Here is a 26,285-nt window from a genome sequence, read left to right as displayed (position 1 = left end):
TGTGTCTACTCACAACTGACGTAACAACTGGTTCTTTACAACTGAAGCTCACCTCATCACATGAAATCTAACCAGGTCCAGATGGAGGAGTCAGTGAATCTGTGGAGGGGACTTAGTCGCTGGACGCTAAATATAAAGGCGCCAGTGGTTTGGTGGTCTATCAGACACGAACTGAGCGTAGATCAGCCAGTGTCCGGGAGAGGAGAGGACATGTGAACAGGACCTGAGAGTCTCGGCTGTACCCAGGTCTGCAGCTGTGAGCGTGTGTCAGAGAGGAGGACTGATGAGCTGAGCGTGTACCTGCAGGCTGAGCGGCTCAGAGGCAGATCCTTCGCAGAACACGCCCTGATAGAAAAGGTAGACAAACACCGCACACACATACACACTCAGCCCGATCACTGAGGAGCCGAGCTGCGTACCTGAAAACAACAGACCCAATGCTCCAGCACCGGCTCACAGCACCGGACAGCGACCCAATGAGATTAGGACGAGTGTGTTTCCACAAACTGGTTCGTTCCGAGGAGCTTTATCCCTGCGTGCAGCCCGGAACACCTGGACACCCTGTGGGACTCGGCGGAGCAATAAGGTTGGTTTTTGCAGCAGCGGAGCACTAACACAGCAGCTGGCGGAGCACCATGAGCAGGAAGACGCGACGCTGGATTTTCCATTTCTTCCTGTGCCTTGGAATAGTGTATTTGAAAATCGGGTGAGTTTTCGGGATGTCGCGCAGGTGGAAAGCGGTGGAGGGATTTTAAAAAGACAGCAGAACGAAATTTAGCCAAACGGCGATGTAGATAATGTGTTTCACTCATGACAGAAAAAAAACAAAAAACGAGGGGCCCATAGAGTAAGGTCCGGGGTCCTTCCTGGCTATTCCTCCGCCAGTAGGGTAGTGTAAAATTCAGCCAACTTGCATTCCATCCATAGTGGGATGGCATTAGACACTATATATAACGCAGTTATTGTAGGCTACACGTGTGATGAGTCAGAACAGTGTCTACTTGCCCAGCTGAGGGACCCCAGAGAGCAACAATGAAAACACCTGCAGAGCTTCCACAGAGACATGCCATGTTTTTAATGTGTCCCCTTCACCGCAGGGGTCTGTCCTCGGTGGTCGCGCTGGGAGCGAGCATCATCTGTAATAAAATCCCTGGCCTGGCACCCCGTCAGAGGACGATCTGTCAGAGCCGACCCGACGCGATCATAGTGATCGGAGAAGGAGTCCAGATGGGGATCAATGAGTGTCAGTTTCAGTTCAGACACGGCCGCTGGAACTGCTCGGCACTTGGAGAGAGGACCGTGTTCGGAAAAGAGCTCAGAGTGGGTATGTTGGACTTGATATCAACTGATCAGACTGCAGCAAGGAAAAGCTATGCACACATTCACTCACTGAATCTGGTGGTTCTTTGTGCAAAGCCCATTACATCACATTTCCTTATTTTCCCACATTATAATATCTAAGAAGAGTTTAAAGCACGTTTTTTCTCATATGATTGCACATACAACAGCTCAGCTGAGTATCAATCTAAATGTTATGACAGGATTAATATTGTAGTATTAAAAGAGAAGTAAGCTTAAAAGAAAAACCTTTTTAATCTGAGAGCACCACTTCATAATTGAGTTCTTCTTCCAAAGTGCCACGAAAGACCTTGTTGGAACATGTCAGCATGCCCTGATCTTCATAGCTCCAGCGCTCACCCCATTGTTTTTAACTAATGGAACAGTTATCACTAAGAAATACGCTGTTTCCTTTCTAAATTGCTGCGCAATAGTACAGCAGCAGCTTGGTAATTGTCTGTTTCTTGCACACGGATCAGTCAACACATCATGCTTCCGTCATGTATTGAGTTGTATGTTGTCTTTACTGTTTAGGAAGTCATGAAATAGTTTTGGAAATTGCTATAATTTGTCCAGAATAGGCATTCCCCTGAGGTACTCGACCTCTGACACTTTGACGAATGTCTGTAAATCTGAAGCTCTGACTCCCCTGCATCTGTTCTTGGTGGGAAAATAAGCTGCAGATTTGGTCCTGCATGTGGAATAAGGCTCGAGGCTATGCTTGATCCAAACACAGGACTGCGGAAATAAGTGGAGAATCATATTTTTCACACACTGAGTCTGGCTAGTGCACACTGGTATTCCACTGTCTTGTCCTTTAAGTTCACCCTGTCATCTCAGAGGCAGATGCAGATCTTGGATATCATTTTTTACGCCAGGTGTCATCAGGGATTACTGCTCACATTTGTTTGAGCCTTTAATTTATGATGATTGCTGCATTGTGCGCGACAGCCTGGCATTATATTGGCTGGGGTGCTTATAGTATTAGCTGAAACAAATATGAGAACAGTCTGAATGAGTCTTCCAGTCCACTGTTAGACACCACAAGATGTGTAATTTGAGTGTGAATGACAGTGGACAGTATAAACAGTGATGAGGCTTTTTGTTGGTACAATTCATGAAGTGGTCTTTGATTGTAACAATGAATCTGATCACGTCATTGTTTCATCATGAATATACACTGTAAGTCAATGGATTTCTTGCACATGCAGGCCGACATGCTCTTAAGCTACTCCCAGCTAAACCACCTTCATGTATGTTCATAAAATACTTTTGCCCTAAAAGCTTCATGTTCAGACAAGTACTTTCTCCTAGGTTTACAAATTTACCTCCAGGTTGTGCATCTTTGGCAGGGGATGTTTTATGTCGAATGATTTCAGGCCGTTGCTTCAAGCAAAACTGAGCTCTTGATTTATATCATCACATTTTTACAAAAGCATTTTAGTATTGCAAAAATCCAAATTTTCCCTAAATGTCGATAAGATTCAGGCTGAGTTCCAGGAGACAGCAGGTCGGCTTGAGCGCTGCTCGGGTCCTGCTGCCCTGCACACCGTCTGTCTGAATCCATTGTTTTGTTTCAGCAGACTGGAACACTGATAACTGACAGAATACATCAATTTAAGATTGTTGTTGGCACTGATGCAGCAATGTACAGTATTTTGGCATTATGATCAAGTATCCTCCCCACCCACTAAGACGGTAACTTGATGTAACTCTCTGTGGGCACTGGCTGCTTCTGCTGGGTGTTAAAGCTCATCAGAGAAGTGGTTTAATATCTCAGATTTGCTTCTGTGTTTGATCTTCTATCTACTTTGCACTTTGAGATTGTCCTTTTGAAGGCAGGTGGATGTGAGCATCATATCTACTCGTTCCTGCAGAGCTCAACAGCCACACGTACATGTTAGTGTGTGAAGGGAAACCTTAAATGTCCTAAAAGGTTGTATGGCAGTGTAATTGTTAAAGGTGAGGACTTAAATGGAGAGTTTTTGCAACCTGTGGTAATTTCTGGATGCTTCCCATGTGCGCTTGAACAGGAATTATCTCCATTTTAATTAAAAAGTCAACCTGAAGCACTCAGATTTATGGAGTGGAAATCCATCCATATAGGGAGGCTCTGCATGCCTCTCAGATTCACCTCCACAGGATGAATCCGAGTGTGACGGTGTCTGGGACAAGGGCCAAAAATGATGCCTAAACATGTAATGATTTATCTCCTGTTGAGTGATCTTGAAAAATATCTTTACCAAAAAAAAAAAAAAAAGTACTCAACAAATTGACTGTTGGTAAATGTGTGAAATGATACCGTTGAGCAGTCAGGGTCCTGCAGGTTCTTTTATCATAGCTCATCATAAACATAATGAAGCTGACCTGCTTCCCTCAGATCAATTACCTTCCATTCCAAACTTCTTTGTATTTTTGCATGATTCACTTCACCCTGAAGTTTATCTGTTTTAACAGAGCTTGATTAATGAATCTGATTTGGCGTGGCTCATGAATTTTATGATTTGCTTTGAGGCAGCTATGCCAGGTATGTAAGGAGGCTTGACAGTGCCTGAAATAGTGAATCCAGTTGTCTGTAATTGTGAAAAAAAAAAAAAAGAAATGATTTTTTTTTTTTTTAATTGCAGGCAGTAAGGAGGCAGCGTTCACATACGCTATCATTGCTGCCGGGGTCGCCCATGCAGTCACTGCAGCTTGCACCCAGGGGAGCTTAAGCGGCTGCGGCTGCGACAAGGAGAAACAGGGTTTCTACAACCAGGAGGAGGGCTGGAAGTGGGGTGGCTGCTCTGCCGATGTCCATTACGGCTTGGGGTTCTCCAAGGTGTTCGTGGATGCACGGGAGATCAAGCAGAATGCCCGGACGCTCATGAATTTACATAATAATGAAGTGGGACGCAAGGTAGGCTTGTTATTCTGAAGTCTGTTTTTAAAAAAAATGCATTTTAATGACCTGAAAGATGATATTAAGAAAGCCTAGACAAGTCAGGGAATATCTGAGGCATCTGTGCACTATACGCCCTTCTGTACCTGCTGTCGATGGTTGTAAGAGCTGGCTCAGCATGACTTGGCAGAGAGGCAGGATAGAGCCTGACATGCTGTACATCCAACTGACATCTACTTTGTGTGAACTGTGTTTGATGATAATATTTTTACCTCATAATATTATATTTCACTGATTTGAAGAGTGGACAAAGGCTTAAATTTGCATCAGTGTTATTTTTTTACACCTATTAAATAATGTACCTGTGGTGTATTATAAATGAGACATTGTCATATATGTTGACAAATATGCTAATTATTACTGTTTTGAATATATTCTAAAATTATTACCATATATTTTCCAAAAGTATATTATTAAGTAATCCATTCAAAATAAGTTATACATTTTCAAATACATATCAGTTTATATTTCGAGTGCATTACAAAATATATATTCATACCTTTTTTAGAATATATTCTTGAAACAAAATATCAACAAATACTAGCGTGTTTTGTCAATTGTACAACGTGGTCCTAAAGTCTGAGACCACACTGAAAATCTAGAACATCGTCAGGGACCCTCCCACCCTCTCCACAGTGTCTTTCAACTGCTCCCATCAGGAAAACAGTTCTGGAGAACTCTCAGACTTATCAGCAGCTTCCTTCCACAAGCTCATAGACTGCTGAGCTGCTGATCTGGAACATGCATACTACAGCACTTCATGAGCCCTTGTAATAGTTTTAGCTCTAGATTTTTATCTAATTTTTGTTGCACTACGTTTTGTTGGTACAGCTCAATGACAATACAACTCTGATTGATTGCTAGAAATACTCACAAAGTTTGATGAATCAGAGGTTAATCTAAGTGTCAGGAGCCAAATTGTGAAAGACGGTCTTTCTCAGCGACAAATCACTTTTCTGACTAAAGGTGTCCAAGTATGTGTGTTGGTGTATGGAACTCTAAAGTATTTTAAAGAAACAGATCAATTGTATCCAAAGCGTGACCACACCATCAGAAGATCAATATCCATATATGGTGTATCATCTGGTGTATCCACTGGCCTTCATGGTGTTTTTGGTTGAATGTACAAAATCCGCTGAGGAGCACATTTTGAACTATTAAGACTATTAATATAGTTATTTAAGTGTTTTTAACATGCTGGTAAGACCCTTAATATATTTACCTTGCAATTACTCAGCGTAGTTTTAAAGTATGAATCAGTATTTCCTCTCTCTCTCTCTCTCTCTCTCTCTCTCTCTCTCTCTCTCTCTCTCTCTCTCTCTCTCTCTCTATATATATATATATAGATATATATATATATATATATATATATATATATAGATATATATATAGATAGATATATAGATATATATATATATATATATATATAATACTAGTTTGTTGCACATTTCTTGCTAAACAGTGTTTTTGATGGCAGCTTTGGTGTCCCCCTCCAAAACTAACACCGCTGTTGTGCTCCGTCATTTACTGTGTATGTCTGTTACTGTATACCACTAGGGGGCACAGTTGTAAAACAGACATGACTGGAGAAGCTGTTGAAAGAGAGTGAGAGGGTGAATACTACTGACTGAAGCCCCCAGGAAGAGCGCCAAGCTTTGAAGCCTAGTGGTCGAACCATGTAATTACAATGTCATGTTACGTACCAAGCTTACATTGTGAAAGCAGCAGTTGGAAAACCGAGGATACATATGTAACAACCCGCAAAAGATTATCTTGAGTGCCCATGCTCTATGGGCAGCACAACACATAATTTTCTAGCTGGTAAGTCGAGCTATTTTGGCTCCATTTGCCACTAACGTCCTGGTGCTGAGTGCTGCTGGAACACATTTTGCTGTAGTCTTGGTGTGTTTACCAGATGGCACGTGTTCAATTTCTTGGCATACTTTTTCTCCATGAATCAATATTACAGCTGGCAATCAAGATTAAAGTTTTCTTTAACAAATTCCTCAGGTAAATAATGCTACCATTATTTACATTTCTCTGTCACATAATATTAGGTTAGTAGCTAGTAGTTAGTAGTTTTAATGTGTATTTACAGGAATATATTTAAAAGAAGTGACCCAGAGAATTATAAAGTATTTGTAGTGAGGAGTTAACATTACAGAAGTAAACAGTTGGCATAAGCATGCAGCATAGTGCACTTAAACAATAATCATATTAACTATCACAGTGAGTTCATTACGAGAATGTGGAAATATAATAAAATGTATGATTCAAAACAGATGTGGTGAAACATTAGTCAAAAAATAATTTCTGTTAAAAGACAACTAACTAACCAATCCACTGATGTAATCAACATTAGTAGTACGTACTGTCCCTGTGTGTTATCCTGACAACAGATCATTACATAACTGAGGGAAGTAACTACAATAACTTGCTTTTATTTGGTAAACTGCAAAGTAAGTATCTCCAGCTACTGTGAGGACTATACTGTGTGTGTTTCAGAGTAACATGGACCTGAGCACTCAGGACATTTTTGCTTTTATTAAATCATTGCCATATTTCTGCGTATTATCTGCTATTATCTGTAGGAAAGGGTTACTAGCAAAACTCTTTTTAGTCAGTATGTTTAAAGAACAAGGTATTTAACACTTCAGAATGCAGTTTGCACTTTTTTATCATCTGTTATAACAGTGAACATACAAAAACCCGTGTCTTTAATACAACAGAGCTGCTATTTGATTAAAAAATTTCCAAAGTTCACCTGAAAAACAAAGCACTTTAATCATAAAAATGATCAAATAAAATGTGTGTGTCAGTTTTCCTTTCCACTTGCTACAATCTGGTTAAATGCAAACTACTTTGGTTATGGTTGGAAAAAAAGAGGACCCGAATGTAAGACTCAAAGGCAGGCAGGTAACTGAAAAAAGCAAGCTTTATTAACAAAAAGCTTAACAAATGAAACGCATTTTGAACAGGAAGAAGGACTGGAAAAGACAATGAGAGAATATGGAAACATGACACATGAGGAAGGGAACTTCAAAATAAAACAGTAACTGAACCACAAACTCGAACCAAGACAACCAGTTCTACACTGTGTGATATTTGATCAAATAGAGATACTTCTTGTTGTAGCAGGGAACGGTAGTGATGTGCTGGCCTGTATGCAAGAAACAGTGAAAGACGACCTAAGTGTATGACGCTGAGGTGTTTCACTTGCTGCATTAGCATTGTTACTAGTACCACAATAATTCAGTGCTGCTTGTGGACCTCGGCACAAGCGCCTTGATCCTGACCGCATCACTGTCGTGCTCAAATGACATTAAAGCACAACCTCGAGGGTAATATTGCTTAAGTGGATCAAAGTTAATAAGCTAGCTTGCTGTGTGCGAATCAAAGTTATAAAACGTTGCCAATAACTGCAATTCTACCATCTACTGTATTATTATTACTCCACAGGGCACATTCATCAAGTGAATGTAGTTACATACAGCAACACACAGCCACTTACCGCCAAGGACCGTTGCGAGGCCTCTTAAAGATACAGCTAATGTAAATGTCCGAGCACAGCAACTTTTTGGGAAAACAGCATTTGTTTTTTGGTTTCCAGCGATGTTAAAATACTGATTTAAGAACTCTTTCTCTAACTCCAGTTGTGATGGCATCCTTTCACATAGCAAGGGTTGTGCTGTCCATGGTTAAATTTTAAGGTTGGAAAAAATATAGGTTGAGGAGTGCATGTGTGTGCAGCAATATGCTGTCAAACTGACAGACCACGCTCCGAGAGAATGACAAGGAAAACATTTCATTCTTCAGCTTCATTCTGATATATGAGCCATTTCATTTTACATCGTAGTTTATTTTACATCGTCACATGGAAAGGGGATGAAACCAGGCTTCCAGCAGCACAGCTCAACATCCCCTGCTTGAGCAGCACCCTTTAAGAACTGTTGGCTGTAGCCCTACACTGACCGAAAGATTAGCAATTTTATGAAATGCTCATGGTGGTGGTCATGCAGTCAACAATTTGATTAACAAGCAAATCCCATTTACTCTCCATCTTGTCTTATTATCTATTCATTCCTATTCCATGCATCGATATGAATACGTCAGTTGACCCCATTGTGGTTAGATTGAAACCCCACTGGTCACTAGATGTTATTTCAGCATAGTGATTATGCTTCTGATTTATACCAGTCAATATATTGCTTTATTTTAAACCATCTTTTAAAACCATATTTACATAATTTAAGAAAATGCATAAAAAACTGTAAATATTTAATAAATGCACTGCATACCCCAGTGTTTACAGTGTATTGTTTATTTTTTGTTATATACACATATTTTGTGTACTCCATAGATTTGTTTAAACTGACGCTGAAACTATCACTGTCTGCAATGCCCATAGATATTGGAGAGTTCTCTGTTTGATAATATCTTCTCCTGAAAATCTTATTTTAAAGAAAAAATATACATTTAGAGGGCTATGAATGTAAAATTTGAGAAGCCGGAATGTGTTAGTTGGTGAATATGTGGAGAGAGATTTCATGACAGCGTTATAGTGGCAGGTTTTGGTCCCATTCAGGAGGGAAGAGGAGCACTCATCTCAGTCTAGTCTTCATATTTGAGGTCTGGCATCAGGTGGAATGCGATGGTGTGTGTGAATCTCTTAATATACACTTTCTAAACTGATACCTCTGTAATTATTGTAGTATGGTTTTCATGTTAGATTGGAGATGATGTCAGTGTGTGTTTTGAGTGCCTTCAAATGTCTTGAGAAGACATAATAATGTAAAAGGTGCAATGGGAGGCTTACAGGAGTTCTGTTAGACTAACAATGACAGCTTCATTGGCATTTCACTCTACTGAACTCCATGAATTAAATGTTTGTCAGGTCTTGGGGGCATGACCAAACTAAGCTTTATGCACCCAAGGCTTTCGACAATTACCCCATGAGACTCCAGAGAGTCTGAGGCCACATCACAGTGGAGTCATTTAAAAGCAGGGTGAGGCTTCTCTAATGCCAGCGAGGGTTCCCACTCTGTGAGGAGGAAGGAGGATAAGCTTATGTCATTCAGCCCAAGGCACATAGAGAATATCCAAGCTGCTTTACTACCGAAAGGTTCCTCTCTATCCCTGAAAGGGCCCAGCACCACAGCCAGTTTGCTTGATTTAAACACCTCAATGGGTGACAGACCAAACTACCTCTTTAGTCACCACAAGATCTTGTAACTTAATCAAGCTTCTGTCTCAATTAATCACTTTTACACATTCATTTTATCAATCAATAAATCAATCAATCTTTATTTATATGGCACTTTTCATACAGAAAAAGTACCTCAAAGTGCCTCACAGAAATAAACAAACAACAGCAGAAAAAGAGACAAACAACAGCAGAAAAAGAGTAACCACATACTTAGATGTGTGGTGATTCTGCCTGTTTTTCCAGTATTGTTGTCCATAGTAAGGCAGCTGATCAGTTTGCTGCAGATCCATGAAAACAAGTAGCAGGCTGCTCTGTAGAGGAAGAGGATGAGAGATGCATTTTTTTGTGACTCTGTTTGCAGACATGAATGTAATGCAAATGTGTGGCAGACATCAAATGTTAAAAACACAATAGTTTCATTTGTTTTAATTAGTTATTTATCCACTTATATAATTTCTGTTTTAATATCAGATTAAGGGACTATAAACTACTTTTCCTTACACAACATTGTGTTGTAAAATGCTAATAAATACATTTTGTATGTTGTATGCTGAGTTTATTACTTGATGTGACACCATCACTTGCTACACAATGTTTTCAAATCAACTGAAAACATTAAGGAATGTGGGTTTGTATTATGGTGGCACCGTGGTTAGCACTGTTGCTTTAAAAATAGAAGGTCGGGTGCCGTTTAGCTCAGTTGGTAGAGCAGGCGTCCCATGTAAAGAGGCTTTGTCCTCGCTGCAGCGGACCCAGGTTCGAGTCCTTGCCTGGGGCCAATCGCTGCGTGTCACTTCCCCTCTCTCTCATCCTGTTTCCTGTTTCCCATCCTCAAGCTGTTGCATCAATAAAAAAGCCATAACGGAGTTTGCATGTTCTGCCTGTGCTTGTGTGGGTTTTCTCCAGGTATTCCGGTTCACCCCACCATCAAAACATGCACACTACATTGATTCTGTCGGCACCCTTGTCCAAGGCGAGATCTGGAGTTGGTCCCTAGATGCGATAGTTGCCCACTGCTCCCTCGGGATGGGTTGAATGTACCAGTTTTAGTAGGCTGTGCATTGTATGATATATGATCAAAATGAGGTTCTTCCTCTTCTTTCAATCTGGGTGAAAATAAGTTACAATCAAACTACTTCATTAAAAGAATACAGGTATATTTCCTCTGAAAATCTGTAATAAATAAATAAAACAGATACTAGAACAAATGCCAGTGCTAAGTATGGTTCAAGCTTCAAAACCCCTGCAACTTGATAGCATTTTCCACTAGACCAACACATTCCTATCCAAGGTGGTCAAATAAAAAGGCTGGTCTGTCAAGCCCTTCAGCATCTCATATAGACGCACAACGTACCCGTTAGCATCCATGAGCAATAAGTGAAGCCTTCCTGCCTACCTAACACCTGGTTAATGCTTGGTTAGGTTTTGGGCACAAAAACTTCTTTGTTAAAGCTGCTGTAAGTGATATATTGTTCTTAAAATTAAGTTTAGATTAGCCCTGTATTCTAATAGTAATCACTGTTATAGAGTGTTTAGAGTGCCTGTTTGCTACTCTACTATATCTGGTGATTACTGCTCATGTGGTGTCATAAAGCGGCGGGAGGAGGGATTGCTAACTTAACTGAAATGACAACAGCACTTACAGCAGCTTTAACTGTAGAAAAAGATTGTTTGGTAGTGTTAAGGAAATTATTTTTTTGGCATTGAGTTTCACACAGAAAAAAAAACCCCAGCCGCCTGGATGAAAGTCTTCTGTATGACCACTCTTGGGATTTTCTTTGCTTTGCTACTAAATTGCTGGAATGTAAATGTAAGATACTTCCCATAATTTTCCTTCAAGTGTCAGAGGTTTTAAAGATGTCTATCATTCATATCACTAAATAAAATCATATGCATGCAGTTTCCAGCGTTTTTGAGCTCAACCCGTCTTGTACATAGCTACTAGCCACAGGGTGACATACTGTAGCAGGTCTGAGATTTCTGGAATGCTTACATTCATTTGGAATGTTAGAAAACTTTTGTCTCAACTTGTTGAACTATTCATGCAATATTTTAGAATGAGTATATCTGTGAAATCACATTTCTTAACTGCTCATAATTGAAAAACAACAACAAATTGTAGGAAATTAAATGATATAACTCCATAAGAGGATATCTCAGAGCCACACAATGTATTAGGTAAAGCACACCTTAGTTGGTTTGTTAGTTTAATCTAACAATAAATAAAAAAGGTACATTTGACCAAATTTCCACTGGGCAAATGTCACTGTATATTTTACAGTTTAAATTTTGATACCTTGCTTCAACTGAGCTTTTCCTCTGTGTTTTAGGTCCTGGAGAAGGGCATGCGGCTGGAGTGCAAGTGTCACGGTGTGTCAGGATCCTGCACCACCAAGACATGCTGGACGACGCTCCCAAAGTTCCGTCAGCTGGGATATATCCTCAAGGACAAGTACAACCAGGCTGTGCATGTGGAGCCCGTGCGAGCCAGCCGCAACAAGCGCCCCACCTTCCTGAAGATCAAAAAGCCCCACTCATACCGAAAGCCCATGGACACGGAATTGGTCTACATCGAGAGGTCACCCAACTACTGTGAGGCCGACTCCTTGACCGGCAGCATGGGAACACAGGGTCGCCTTTGCAATAAAACGGCTCTGCAGCCCAACAGCTGTGACCTGATGTGTTGCGGTCGAGGATATAACACGCACCAATACTCCCGTGTTTGGCAGTGCAACTGCAAATTCCTGTGGTGCTGCTATGTTAAATGCAACACCTGCAGTGAGAGGACAGAGGTGTATACCTGTAAATAGAGGTATTTATTGGACGTGTATTTAGACACACATCTAGACAAGCAAGAAGGGAGGTCCTGTGTGTGTGTGTGTGTGTGTGTGTGTGTGTGTGTGTGTGTGTGTGTGTGTGTGTGTGTGTGTGTATGTATGTATTTCAGAATAGGAGTTCTATGTTGCTGATAGACACATGCTGACTGACTGCCTCACTGTCTGGGCACCATGACAAACAGTTTCTCTAACGCATGTTGATTATTCCGATGCCAATGGACATCTACCATGACACTGGACTCAACCCGCGGGCTCATAAATTGTATTTTTATTTTATAACATGAACATTTCATGCCCCAGGCTTGACTTCTCTCCAGGCCATACTGGTCTGTTGGCATGACTCACCTCAAACAGTTTTTTTCCTAGACTAATAATTTATTCAATGAGAAAACTACTGATGATTTTTTTTTTTTTTTAAATTCACTGTTGATTCAATCTGGTAAGGTCTTAAGGTGGTGCAGCATTTTAGGCATGTTAGTGAAAAATGATTCAAGTGCATTTAACAGCAATAAGAATTTTCTTTAGATTTTTTAACAAGACAACTTGGAGCTGAAACTGAAAAAGTCAAAACTGAACTCGAAAGAATTACATATCTGTGACCCTGCAGCTTAAGTGCATTAAGCCTAGCAGAAGAACATTAAACTACTGAACCTGGGCTCTGTATGATAGCATTGTTTTCTTCTTGTTTCTGTCCCCTCTCTACTTCAGTTTGCTGCTAGTTGTCTGGAAGGATATGGAGTTTGTGACTGAGCAGCCATATTGACTCTTTAAGCTAAATTGACACCACCAGAAACAAACTCAAGCTTCCAGACATAAATCCCCCCTAATGTTGGTTGATAGAGTATATTTTCTAAGAGATTATTTTTATATGCTATTTTTTTTTTAATTTATTTTCTATTTCTATGTAAGATTTTTTGCCTTTGCAATTTTGTCTGTTCAGTTACTGAGTTTGCCGAAAGGAAATTACCCACTGACACACTGTTCTGAAAATGTGCCTTGTTCCTCAGCAGTAGAATATAACAACATTATACTGAAATACGCAGTATTGTGATTTGTAACCCATTTCAAAAAACATTATCTCACCTTGTCTTACTGCCCATTGAGAGTGAAAGTCCTGGTGTCACGTCCAGGCTTGTTATTGTTTCATAAATGTTAGAATGTTCTGAAAAGGTCAAACTTTTGTGCTTTTGCGCAATGACTAATTTGTTAGCATAATAAACTACAGCTGCTATAAATGTTTAACCGCACAGTATGCCAGTGTTTCATATTGACAGTAAAAAAACTTAACTGTTTCTTTCTTATCTATGATATTCATTCATTTTTTTGGTCATATTTACATATTTTTGGCAATAGTCCGTGCTGTCTGAAAAGATCTACACCATCGTACTTTTCATATCAGCCATGATTTCAGCCATGCCTAGCTACAGCCACTCAGCTGAAGAATCAACAGTGTATATGGTATTTCAAAGAAGTCTGTGTATTCTGTTGCAGAGAGGTCTGCTTAAGTGACGATGCTAAACAGCAAATCCAGCCCCTTCATAGTACTACACACCTCAATATGCAATGGTCTGATAGCTGCTGTAGTTTCAGTTGGGAGATATGAACTACACAAAATGAGTAAGGGATATTGGTATATTTTCGTGTTTCACTTGATTGTTTATTCTCTGAAATATCTGACATTTTATTTTGTACTTTTATTTTTGAGTAGTGTATATAAGTGGTGAGTTTTTCCCAAGTAACAAATTAACAAAATTAACTAACAAAATATCAAGAAAGGAAATACAATTTGAATTTTTAAAATAATTTTCCTTAGCAAACTGAAAATCTTGATGAGTTTTTCGGTTTGGTGAGGAAAATAATAAAACACACTTCATTCAAACTCAACAGACACTGAACTAACCAGAACAGTCATGGGTTGTCTGAACAAAACACATTTGGTTTGGTAGACAATAAATCTTCTGGCTTTGTCAAGCCCCAGTCTAGTGTCCAGCAATGTTTACTAGGAGGCTGCTGAGCCCCATGAGGCTGAGTTTCGTTGCCCATAATGACTCTCCCATTATCCCAGGTCAGGGTCTTGACCTGTGACCTGTGATCAGCTAATAGGGCCAATTAGCTACACAGTTAACTGAGCTAACTTTTGCCAACAGCAGCTAATCACTACAGCCAAAGATAGCTTCAGCAAAGAGTCTAGTGAACAGCAGTAAGCAGTTATGCTACTCTGTATGATTTTCGGTTACTTTGGTGATTTTAGGTGGGCATGTCTTGCATGTTACATCTTTAAAGGTAGTTCAAAAAAAACCCTGAAATTATAAATACACATGAACAATTATTTTATTGAAAAACATCCATCTCATTCACATCGATCTAGATATATGGACTGGTGTGACATACTGTTGACCAAGGTAATGTTCCAAGGCTGAATTTTAGTCAATTGTCAAACAGGGTCAGTTTCTGAAATTTGAGATTTTTCAAGAAATAATGATTAATTATGTATTCTTGAAACATTAAATGTATTGGTGTATGCAGACCCGTACTCGCCCATTAAAGTACAATCACTGAAAAAAAAAAAAAAAGTATTTTTAGTCATTTATGTCAATACAAAAGTAAAGTTATTTGTTATTATTTTACTCAGGGACAGAAGCTATGAGATTCAGTTTTACTTCAGCTCTCAATAAGGTTAACCACTGGCCCACAAATATGAAGTTTATGCTTTTTGGGAAGTTTCTAACTGACAGCAACTCAGGCCTGGTATTGTTTCATGTCAACCATTTTTTTTTTAATTATTAAAAAAAAAATTTGCCTTGTGATGTTGTTTGATACCCAACCCAACACTGAAATATAAAATAATCAGATGTGTCTCAACAGGGACAATAGTAACCAGTTGAGACAGTGCAGTCAAAACTGTAACATGCCTTTATTAGTATAAGCATCAAAAGTGTGTTCCATGGTTTTGGTTGCAGATCTCTAGCTTGTTTATTATAAGTTTTTATTGAAGAGTTTGTCAGTACTGAAAAAGTTCTCATTAGAGGTTATTGTCTTTGTGTGATTTACTGATGAAATGATATCACCCAAATGCTGTACTGCTCCTGAATCAGAGATCGTTGTTCCTCTATTTCAAGTTAAACCTTACTGTCATTTCATCCATCTCTGGTTAATAAATGTTTTCTCAGAATTAACAGAAGGAGGTAAATTCCTATTTAATACACATTTTTCAAGTCTAAGGACCGATCAGGGTGAAGTGGGTCTGATTGAGGGTTGTGATGCAGAGGGTGTCACAGCAGTGTGTGCCTCAGTGAGCAGTGGGAGTGTGGAGCTGCCAGCTGATGGATTACTCTGACATCTGCTTCATTCACTCCTCAACAGCGTTGCTACAACAACCTCACTGTGCCCCACAAAAATGCTGTTCGTCTCATCGAGAGGCCAGACTGCCCATTAACAAAATGGTAACCATGCAAAACCCAGATAAAATTTGGATGCTATTTATTTTGTGGAAATGGCAAATGGGACGAAAGCAGGGAGGGGTCTTTACAATTGCAAGGGGATGATGTTGAGAAGAATTTCAATATGAGCAACAGAAAAGGTCTTAACTCCTGGAATTGTCGGCACAAAACATTCCTCAGCTAAACTTTGCCTCAATGGAGTGATGCTTTCAAAAGGCAGCTGGCCAAACAGCCTTGGTTTCAGTAACACCAAGCCACTGTCACTGAAAACTCAAGTGTCTGGCTTGTTACATGCTTTACTTTTCTATTCACATTTCCTTCCAACTAATTCTGTCAACATGAAATAATCTGACACTTAACAGACACAACCACAGATAGAGATAGAGATAGATAACTGATCTATTTGCTATTAATATAGTTATCGTATGACTATCCTCCCCATTCACGAAAAAAAACCTGGCCCCATATATCTATAATATTGGTTCCACTCTCCTGGTTGACTGCAAGGTTCAGAAGTACTCTGGGTTCCTTTGTCATGTCATCCCCTATTACCACTGAAGTGGTATGGGGATCTTGCACTGTACAGTCTGTGGTGCCAAGGTAAATGCCAAGGTAAATGTTGATATCAGAAGTACCATGGTACAACCAAAGTATACTAATGCATGGTTTGCAGCACAGTTTACAGTATGCCATTGCTCACATGACTATATTTCAACAGTCAACTACTATGTTGTGGGTCAAATATGTATTTACAGTCTCAACTTTAAGCCAGCACAGATGAAAAGTCTTTAATGTGCTCAGATGGAAATTGAGACATGTAAATTTCGATGATCACTAGGCAAACTTGTCTGATGAAGATCATGTGATATGATTTGAAAGCTCAGTGGAAATGGACCCTGTGGTGAGACTCTTTGGTCAACAGTGCCTGAATGGTGTTAATTACTCTGCAGCATCACTTGCTTTACTGATTTACTTTTCAGCTTTTTTAAACAAAAAAGCAGGAGGTCACATCTAACAAGCTAAAAACAGCATTTTTTTCTTTTATCTTTTTGTTTCATAATTTGTTAATTGTGAAAAAAAACATTCCAAAAATCAAGTTGTTATTCATTCAACTAATAACCCTTTTTGCAAGTGTGACGATATGATATCATTTAGATACCTTTTATTTCTTTGTTCTTCTGAGGAACAGTCAACAGCAGATGCCATTTGTTATCCACATAAAAATCAGTGTATAATTACAGAAGTCAGTGCAAACAAACGTTTTGAATACATTTTGTCATACATGCTCTTTAATTGTAAATCAAATTAAACCATGTACATCTTAAGATAGGCATAAACTAACTATGAACACACAGTGCAGTTTTAAGCCAGACCGCAGCACTGACTCATCCTCCATAAGCCTTACTCTCTCAAAAACCACACACCAAAGGAGGCTCATGGTAGCACTAATGAACTGCCTCATGGTGTTCTTCCTTTAAGCACCACTGTGTCATTGGTCCTGGGTGTTTAATGCCTCTGCTTGTTTAAGGGGTCTGGAACTGTTGGGGCTAGCCTTGCTCAGTCCTTCTTTCATGCAGTGCACCTGTGAACACCTGCATTAAGGTGGTGGTCATAATTTATGACTGCCAAGTCTTCAACATGGGCTGACCTCTATTACTGTGACTGCCTCATTGCTATCCATATCTGAGGTTGCTTGTGTGAGAACAGAGTAGGAACTCATTTGTGCAGAGCTTAATTCTTTTAACACAGAACTTTGATGTTTTCAGATCATGTTCTTTTAGCATGAAAAGCTGACAGGTTGGTGCGCCACTGAAAATGTTGCTGGAAGCTGTCATGCTTGGCTTGTTCGGGAGAGATTCTTTGTCAGGACGCTGATTGTTTAAGACAGGGGCTGCATAATAACTATCATTATAGCAGTACCTTGAGTGCAAGGGCCAATCACGGTCAAAACAGAAATCTCCTCTGCCAGCAAAGTCATTGCTGAGGAATGAGCAAGAAACATGGTAAACATACTTTGGAAAACCAAAGGTTGTTATGAACATTTTAATTGAAGGATGCATAAATCAAACATTTCATATCACCTACTTTATGGACTGCATCTATAATAAATCATAATTTGGCTCAGAGGTAACTGAATAATGAATGATTTGCTATTTGTTGGTTAAAATAGGCCATGGTTGGGGCATGCCAGATAATGATAAAGCTATAGCCCAAAGCTAAACCTCTGCTATCTGATTGTAAAATGTTTCCAGTGCTGAAATAGCTTTATAGTTTAAGCATCTGGAATTAAATTGTTTGTAAAGATCCTTTGCAAGAATACTTGAGGAGTTATGGCCTCTTAATGTTTTTTATCAAAAGGGTAGGTTCAACAAATTGCCACAAAAACTCTTTTTCACCTGCCCAGTGGTAGATAGATACTGCTAAAGCTATTTGCAAGCTTTTCATACAAGAATGACAGAGAAAGGGCAGCAAATTCCCCAATACCTAATTGCTTTCTTGACAGGGCTGAATACTTGTGATGCATTCCATTGTACTTTGAACTTGGGGGAAAAAAAAACCCCTCCAAAACTGAAAAGTGCATGGAATAGTCATCCATGCCAGAATTCCCAGTATGAAACGCGGACAAGGTTCACATAGCCTGAATTTGCTGATGCAGGTGATATCACAGCAGTATGGTGTCACACGTAGTGAAAAATTACTCATATAGTACCTCGTCCGTGAAACGTGCAATAAATGCAACTTTGTAGTTGTCATTTTCACTTCCATTCAGTTGATCTGTGATCAATACAAAGTATTTGATAGCATTCCCTTGTCAAGTTCCATTAACTGTTAAACGAGCTGCTGTAGTTGTTTGTGAAGTTCATAGACTTGCCATTCAAAAACTGGTTTGCAGCAAGCGTCCATGTTTTTCCGAGTAAATGCACTTGGATGCTTTTAGATTGGTTTGGATTGGTCTGGAATATCGACTTGGAAATTCTGACTTTCATGCAATTGAAATGCACTATAACTCATGACCATGTTCTGTGTTTATGTTCATCATGATAACGTTAGGTTTAATGTTGACCATGAAACCACGAGGTGGTTGCATAAAGTGAGTGGTGACAATGATGCTAAGTGCTCACAGTTCACTGTTCCTGAGCTGACTGTTCAGCAGCTAACCCTGGAGGACAGAGCACACACCTACAGCAGTAAGCAGGAACTGCCAGGCCAGGTATGCTTTTCAACCAGAGGTAAGTCTATGGTGGTTATTTTGCTGTTGTTTATATGATTCTGGCATGTAACAGAGTTGTTTATACAATTTAACAACAAAATCAAAGAGAGCCTGTGGAACACTTAAAAACTAGTCATTTACATATCTCACAGCTGACAATCAAGAGCTATAGGGCAGTCAATTCAGGCAGTGCACAACACTGACTGAAAAATTAGTGGACCGAGCCACAGATCACCCCATATTTTCTGAGGAGCCAAAATAAAGCTCAATGTTGGTCATATGGGCCATCACCAGTCCTAATCAAAACTGGACAAAAAGGGGGCGTTTGGGTTGAATAAGCCTAGTGAGTTGCAGAAGTCCATGGAAACTTGCTGTTTTTTTAATGTAAGTCATTGTTGTTTGTTTTCCCAATAAGGAATGCATTGCTAACCATGATAAAGTTTAGTATTGAATTCAGTGTTAAGCCACAATGATTTTGTTACAGATTGTATACTTGACTGAAAATATATATTACATATAAATTAGACTCCAGAAAAGAAGAAAAAAAAAGTTATTTTGAGTCACTTGTGTAACTAATGTGAAATAGATAAATATGATGCTACAGCAAAATATATTAATTAAATATGACTTTAAGCACTTTGTTTAATCATCTCTAATTTTTTTCAAAATATTTTTATTGAAATACGTATAATACAATACTTCTGATCACAGACATACAACTGACCTTTTTTCTTTCTTTTTTTTATCTTTAAACAAATAATAACCCCACTCAGCTCATCATGACCAACACACACATTAGTGGTTATTCATACAATAGAAAAGGTACAACAGTAACAGACACACATTCAATCAGGTAGTACCTCTAAATTAGTAAAATAGGTATAAATGGTTGCCATTAATGAAAAAAATTGACTGTACTACTGTACTAATTTTTTTCAAGTTTTAAAAAAACATCATGTCTTTGAGCCACTGGGAGATAGAAGGATATTTAGCAGACTTCCAATGCAACAATAACAAACGTCTTGCTAATAAGGATGTAAAAGCTATAATGTTGTGCAGAGTTAAGTACAAGTGAGGGGTCAGGAACCCCAACCTACGAACGGTGGACAAAGAAGAAACATGTGGCTAAGGTGACAAGAAGAGCCATGGCATTTATCACATTTGTCTTCTACTTCTGGATATTGCATAAGTCCAAGACGAGCACAGGAGGTGGTAGTTCATATTCTCTCTATGGCCTGTTCCCAGGACCCCTCCCGTATTTGCATTCCCAGTTCCTCTTCCCATGTACACTTAAATTTAGCACTTGAGTTATTGCTAAAAGCCAAAATAATATCATACAACTTTAAGATGATTCCTCTGTGATGAGGAGCAAATGATAGCGTGGTTTCCCATCGCTGTTCTGGAGGTAAAGAGGGGACATTAGGAAAAGACTTAGTGACAAAATTGCGGATCTGAATGTAACGAAACAGATGAGTAACAGGGAGGCCATAGAAAGATGACAAATTGGCAAAACTATCAAAGACACCATCTACATACAAATATTTAAATTGTGTAATACCCTTGTCATACCACACTGAAAATGTCGAGTCCGAAAGTGATGGAGGAAATAGATGGCTGTTATTTAAAGGACCAAAGGATGCAGCTACAAATTTAAAATGCCTTCTAAACTGATACCAGATCTTGAGAGTGTTATGAAACCACTTTATTATCAGTATATAGAGAGGGTTTTGTAGGTAAAGAGGAATAAAGTAGAGCAGGTATAGAAGATCCCCTACAGGATGATAGTTCCAATTTAAACCAAGAGGATTCAGGAGAATTTAACCAGTAGCAAAGTTTATGGATGTGAGCAGCCCAATAGTAAGTTAGAAAATTAGGTATGCAAGTCCTCCACTAAGTCTGCATCTCCCATCTTCCCACCCCAAATGAAAGAACACATTATCTTATCCAATGAGTAAAAGAAATGCTTGGGCAGAAAAAGAGGAATTGAATGGAATAAAAAAAGACATTTTGGTAAAATATTCATTTTGACGACTGAGATCTTGCCAATTAATGAAAGGGGGAGGTTACCCCATCTTTGAATATCAGATGTAATCTTTGAGATAAGGGGAGTGAAATTAGCAGATGCAAGGCTAGATAAAGAACAAGTCACGTTAATACCTAAGTATTTAAACCCCGATGGACTAAACTGAAACAGTAAATCTGACTGTTGAAGATGACATGCTGCAGTATTAATGGAAAAAGACTCACTTTTCGGAAAATTTAGCTTATAACCTGAAAAATAGCTTAAATGAGATCAAATTCTACTTGCAAATCCAAATGCTGCTTAAGTAGTTCCGGAGAAGGGTTCAGTGCACATCTTTGATCGAGGTTACTAATCACAGATGTAAGTTCATTAAGCCTAGCATTAATCTTTTTATTAGAGAGAGCTGAGTAAGAAATAATTTGACTTCTCAGGTAACATTTAAGTGTCTCCCATAGCAATGAATATGAAGTGGAGTAGTTTAGATTGAAAGACAAGAAGTCATCAATAGAATTTAAAATGAGTTTGCAAAATTCTTTATCTGCCAAAAGAAGAGAGTTAAATCTCCAAAGTGGTGGGCTACGTTTATAGGTAGAAAGTTGAATATATAATAATATATACAAGATATTACAATACCTAAATAGTCAGAAGAGTTTACACTTGAATTAAGAGTACTGTCAATAAAAAAATAATCAATCCTAGAATATGAATGGTGCACCTGGGAGAAAAAAGATTTTTATTTTAACAGAGGGGTAACGGGATCTCCATGGATCAATAAGACCATTCTGTTTCATAAAGTCAGAGAATGTTTTAGACATAGCAGATTGAGTTAGATTACGAGAATTAGACCGATCCAAGATTGGGTCAAAAACACAATTTAGATCCCCTCCGAGGATCAGGAGGTGAGTATTCAAGAAAGGGATGTTACTCAGCAATCTGTTAGCAAATTCAACATCATTGAAGTTTGGGGCATGTATATTTACTAACAAAACCTTTTTTTTTGCATAAGGGTACCAACAACTATGAGGTATCTGCCATTCCTATCAGCGATAACATCAGTGGATGAGAACTGGACATTTTTGTTAATTAAAATGGCTACTCCTCTAGCTTTTGAATTAAAGTTTGAGTGGAAGACTTTACTCACCCAAGGGCAATGTAACCTGAGATGATCTTCAATACGAAGGTGAGTCTCCTGTAAAAATACTATATCAGAATTTAAACATTTCAAGTGTGTATAAACCTTAGATCTCTTAACAGGGTTACTCATGCCTCTTATATTCCCACTAATAAATCTGACAGGTGTGCCTGGCCCAGCAATGCTGCGACCTATATTGCCATTAACCATTTAAATAAAAAAACAAAACAAAAATACAACTGGTCATTGAAAGCTGAGGACACCCTCCCCCCCAAATACCCCTTAACACAAATACACCCAAAGTCCCCAAATAACCACAGAACAAAGGAGACAGCAGTGTTACCCACAGTAACCAATAGTTGTCCACAATGATGTTGAACAACCGGGAGACTACACAGAACCTCAACCTCGACCTCAACACTATTTGTACAGTATGCGCATGATGATAAACACATAATATTAAAAAAAAACTCACATGCTGAAATATTGTTTCATCAAAAGGTGAACATTCCAGCAAAACCACAAAAATGACTGCTTTAGTAACACAAATCAAATTTCCACATGGATCAGTTGGATACAGTAAAGCATGTGAAGATACAAATTAACACATAACAGTAGGCTATAGGTCCTGTACAAACAAATGCAGAGAGCATAAAATGAGGTAGTGCTGATCAGAACTGAGGTAAAAAAAAATACAAAATAGGATATAGCCTTGTCATATAACATTATCCAATAAGAATAAGGGAGACAATTGCTATAAACAAACCATAGTGGCATTTACCTATTAAGTGCAACAGACCAGAAAACCACCCAGTAATGCACTGGTAGGAACTAAACACAAAATCTAAGCGATAACAGGACACAAACCTGAAAAGCTATTGGAGCTCACCCAGTCACTGTGATAATGTAATCTGCAGACAATGGCTCATGGACGATCCCCGGGCTTGGAATTGGGTTGAAGGGTCCGGTGGGACCTATCCAGTAGCGGCTCCTTTACCAGGTTGAATGCTTGCTTCAGTAAGGTGGCTACAGCAGCAGCGGCGCTGGTGTCGGGACCCTCTGGTACTCCCACTATCCTAATGTTCTTCACATTTATTTTTCAGCTTGGCTGTGAGGCGCTTGATAGTAGTTTTCATCTCTCCGATGGTACCTGTTAGTTTGGACATGGTAGCATCGGTAGCAGCTTCATCATTCGCTAGCTGTGTCTTCACTGCTTGCAGGTCGGGCTTGATAGTAAACAAAGCATCCCCGAGAGTATCCTGGAGCTTCTTTTTAAAAATGTCACCAATATCTTTCCTCAGCGAAGCCAGCAATTTGAGCTTGAGGGCAGCGATATCAAGGTCAGCATGCGTTGAGGCGGCCTCTGCAGGCGCCGGTGGCAATCAGGCCTCAGTTGTGTCTGAGTAGTATTTCGAGCTTTAGAGTTCTTTCCAGACATGTTACGCAATACCATACCTGTCAAGTATTTGGCCGGGAAGGTCCCGTATTTTACCCTTCTTTCCCGCCGTCCTCCCGTATTAGTATTTTCCCGTAAAAAAAAAACAAACAAAAAACATTCCCAATCTGAGCTTTGTTACTAGCCTCGCAATAACTGAAACCTGCAGTAGCCTACTACACAGAAATAGGGGAGTCTGGAGTCACAAATTTGGGGACTTGAGACTTACTTGACTAACACTGGTGAAAGACTCGACTTGACTTTGACTTGGCATTCATAACTTGAGACTTGACTTAGACTTGACACAGGTGGCTCGGAAGTCTTGGCTTTTCTTTCTTCCTTTTTTGCGCATATTGAGCCGTCAGCCACTGTATGACACGGTTCATGCAGTGATTTTGCAGATATAGCGTCTTCACTGCGCAAAAAGGCATTATTTTAAATGTAGGCGTGCTCACAACGCAACACGACACCATACCGGCGCACATTCGGTGCGATGCAATTGTTTATTCGTGCACGTCCGCGACGGACCTGCTTCTCCCTCAGGTGTTGTGTCTGTGTCTCTCCTGCTGTTTCTCACGGAGCTCTAACCCCGTTTGAACGGAGAAGGGGCAGTATGTGGAAAGACGTAGCCTCCGAGATGTAGAATGTGTTTTATAGAAGAGAAACACACATTTCAGGACAAAACAGACATGTCCTATGATTTTCAGCCTCCTTTTTAAAGGGGGGGGGGGTCAATACCTGAGAGTAACATTCTCAGCTGTCAGGATGTGCAGTATGGTACAGTTCCAGGGCTGATATTAATCTAATCTTATTCTTATGTTCATGGGTTTGAAAAAAAAATGATATATAAAATTGATCAACTATGCAATTTATTAATCCAGGTGTGTCTGATTATTGTTGTTGTGACTACTGAGGTCAGGCACACCTGGATTAATCAGTTTGTCCAATAATGGCAGACAGGAGACAAAGGAGCTGGCTGAAGTTCAGGAAGTAGTGCAGCTGTGCATGAAGCCAATTGTAGTTTATAAGTGGTGATTTTAGCTTTCTTGTACACCTGTCATAAAATGTAAGGGACACTGGAGCTTGGTTGGGGTGGTGGGACTGCTTGCGGCGGGCGCCAGAAAATTTCCCTTATTTTCAAATTCAAAACTTGACAGGTATGCGCAATACAGAGTTAAAGTTTCCAGCAAAAAAGTACTGCAACGTGAGACATGACTAAGTATGCGACCAAAAAGCGCAGATGAATTACAATTTTAAACGAAATCGGCAGAAGCTTCAGAACTCACAACCTGCTCCATTAAAGCTCAGCAGCACCCCCCAATTATCTCTATTTTCAAAAACTTTCAAGGTCTTGATTTTTTTCCCTTTCCTCCCATGAACTATGTAGTATGTAAATTCCCTGTGAGGGACCCTGAGAGAAGTCTCAGTTATGAAACCCAAATGCACTCTTCACACACACAGAGGGAGGGCATGTCATTCAGTTTGATAGAAATTGCCTATATTGTTTGTCTGTTGTGTTGTTTGTCTTTATAGGCCATTCGATCCAATAAGCATATAAATAACACAAGTTAACCAAGCTGCAAATTCACCTCCTGTTTCAGTGTGAGCTCACCTGGAGCACAAAGTCATTCCTGCAACCAACTGACAACTTTGGAGGATTCTCCTGTAGTCCAGCAATAAAACACTCTGTGGAGTAACACAGAGATAAAAAAACAAACAAAAAAAAAGCCCAGAACTTTGGAAGATACTCTTGATTTCGTTAACTGAGGCTGAAGCCTCATATTAGCTTTGGCTCAACTTTGGAATGCAATTTGCATGGTGGATTTTGTCAATCTATTTCAGTGAAGTTGAGTTATGGAAAAATTACTTCATTGCTAGTGTGAAGAGAAGGAGTGATCATAGTGACCAAAAACTGTAACCAATCAACACATCTGAATGTTGTATATATAATGAATTATAGTGATAATGCTGCTGATGTTGCATGACTTTTGGGGTGAGATTTGGAGCATGGTAAGACGCTTAAAACACAGTGTAAATTTCTGACCCTATGCTGTTAGCTGTCAATGCTAACGCTCCATTCACAGAGCCCTGTAATGGTTGGACCAAATGTGTTCACGTCTCCAGTACTGGCAAGTCAAGGGTAGCTTGAGCAATGAAGCTGCATGTTTAAATCAACCGAAGTTCTCCTTTAATTTGGGAACAGGAGTTGTTACCTCAATGAGAAGTTGGAGGTGTACAGCCTATTGCCTGCAACTCTTCATCTAATATCTCCTTCTTGTACATATGTCCTGGAGTTGTTTTATTCATTGAGCCACTCCCTGACATATTTAAAATCATTTTGATTGATTCTGAATATATGTGGGGTGGTTTTATGAATTACATTAAAAATCAATTAATCTCAATCCAAAAATTACTATTTGTTTTGCTCTGCTCTGACATTTATGAAGAATGACAGCAGAGCCACCTGCTCATTGCATTTCTTGTGACCAGTCTAACTCTAAAGTTCCCTTGCGCTATATATACAATTGTTATACAGTTCCTATTTCTCTATGAAGGCTTACGGTAAGTAAATTGGTACATTGAAAATAAAAAAAACACGATTGAATAAAAATATTTTGCTTGTTGGATTATGTTATTGTATATTGACATTTACATCACATTGACATTTTACTTCATCGTCATGAGATAGTTGGATGGTAGGGTGTTCACATTATACAGCCAT

The 26,285-nt window shown here is 39.3% G+C and overlaps 1 protein-coding gene across 1 annotated transcript; it reads left to right on the top strand.

The window, feature by feature from the left end:
• Positions 1–186: 186 nt before the first annotated feature.
• Positions 187–15,458, top strand: wnt7aa (wingless-type MMTV integration site family, member 7Aa). Its single transcript, XM_037101440.1, has 4 exons — positions 187–706; positions 1,098–1,324; positions 3,966–4,237; positions 11,816–15,458. Exons 1-4 carry the CDS (start codon positions 636–638, stop codon positions 12,293–12,295), a joined length of 1,050 nt encoding a protein of 349 aa, XP_036957335.1. The 5' UTR covers positions 187–635; the 3' UTR covers positions 12,296–15,458.
• The last annotated feature ends 10,827 nt before the right edge of the window (positions 15,459–26,285 follow it).

The sequence above is a fragment of the Acanthopagrus latus genome, chromosome 6 (genome assembly GCF_904848185.1).
Source record: "Acanthopagrus latus isolate v.2019 chromosome 6, fAcaLat1.1, whole genome shotgun sequence".
NCBI lineage: Eukaryota > Metazoa > Chordata > Actinopteri > Spariformes > Sparidae > Acanthopagrus > Acanthopagrus latus.
The sequence above is the reverse complement of the archived record's forward strand: the minus strand, read 5'-3'. Positions and strand labels throughout refer to the sequence as shown.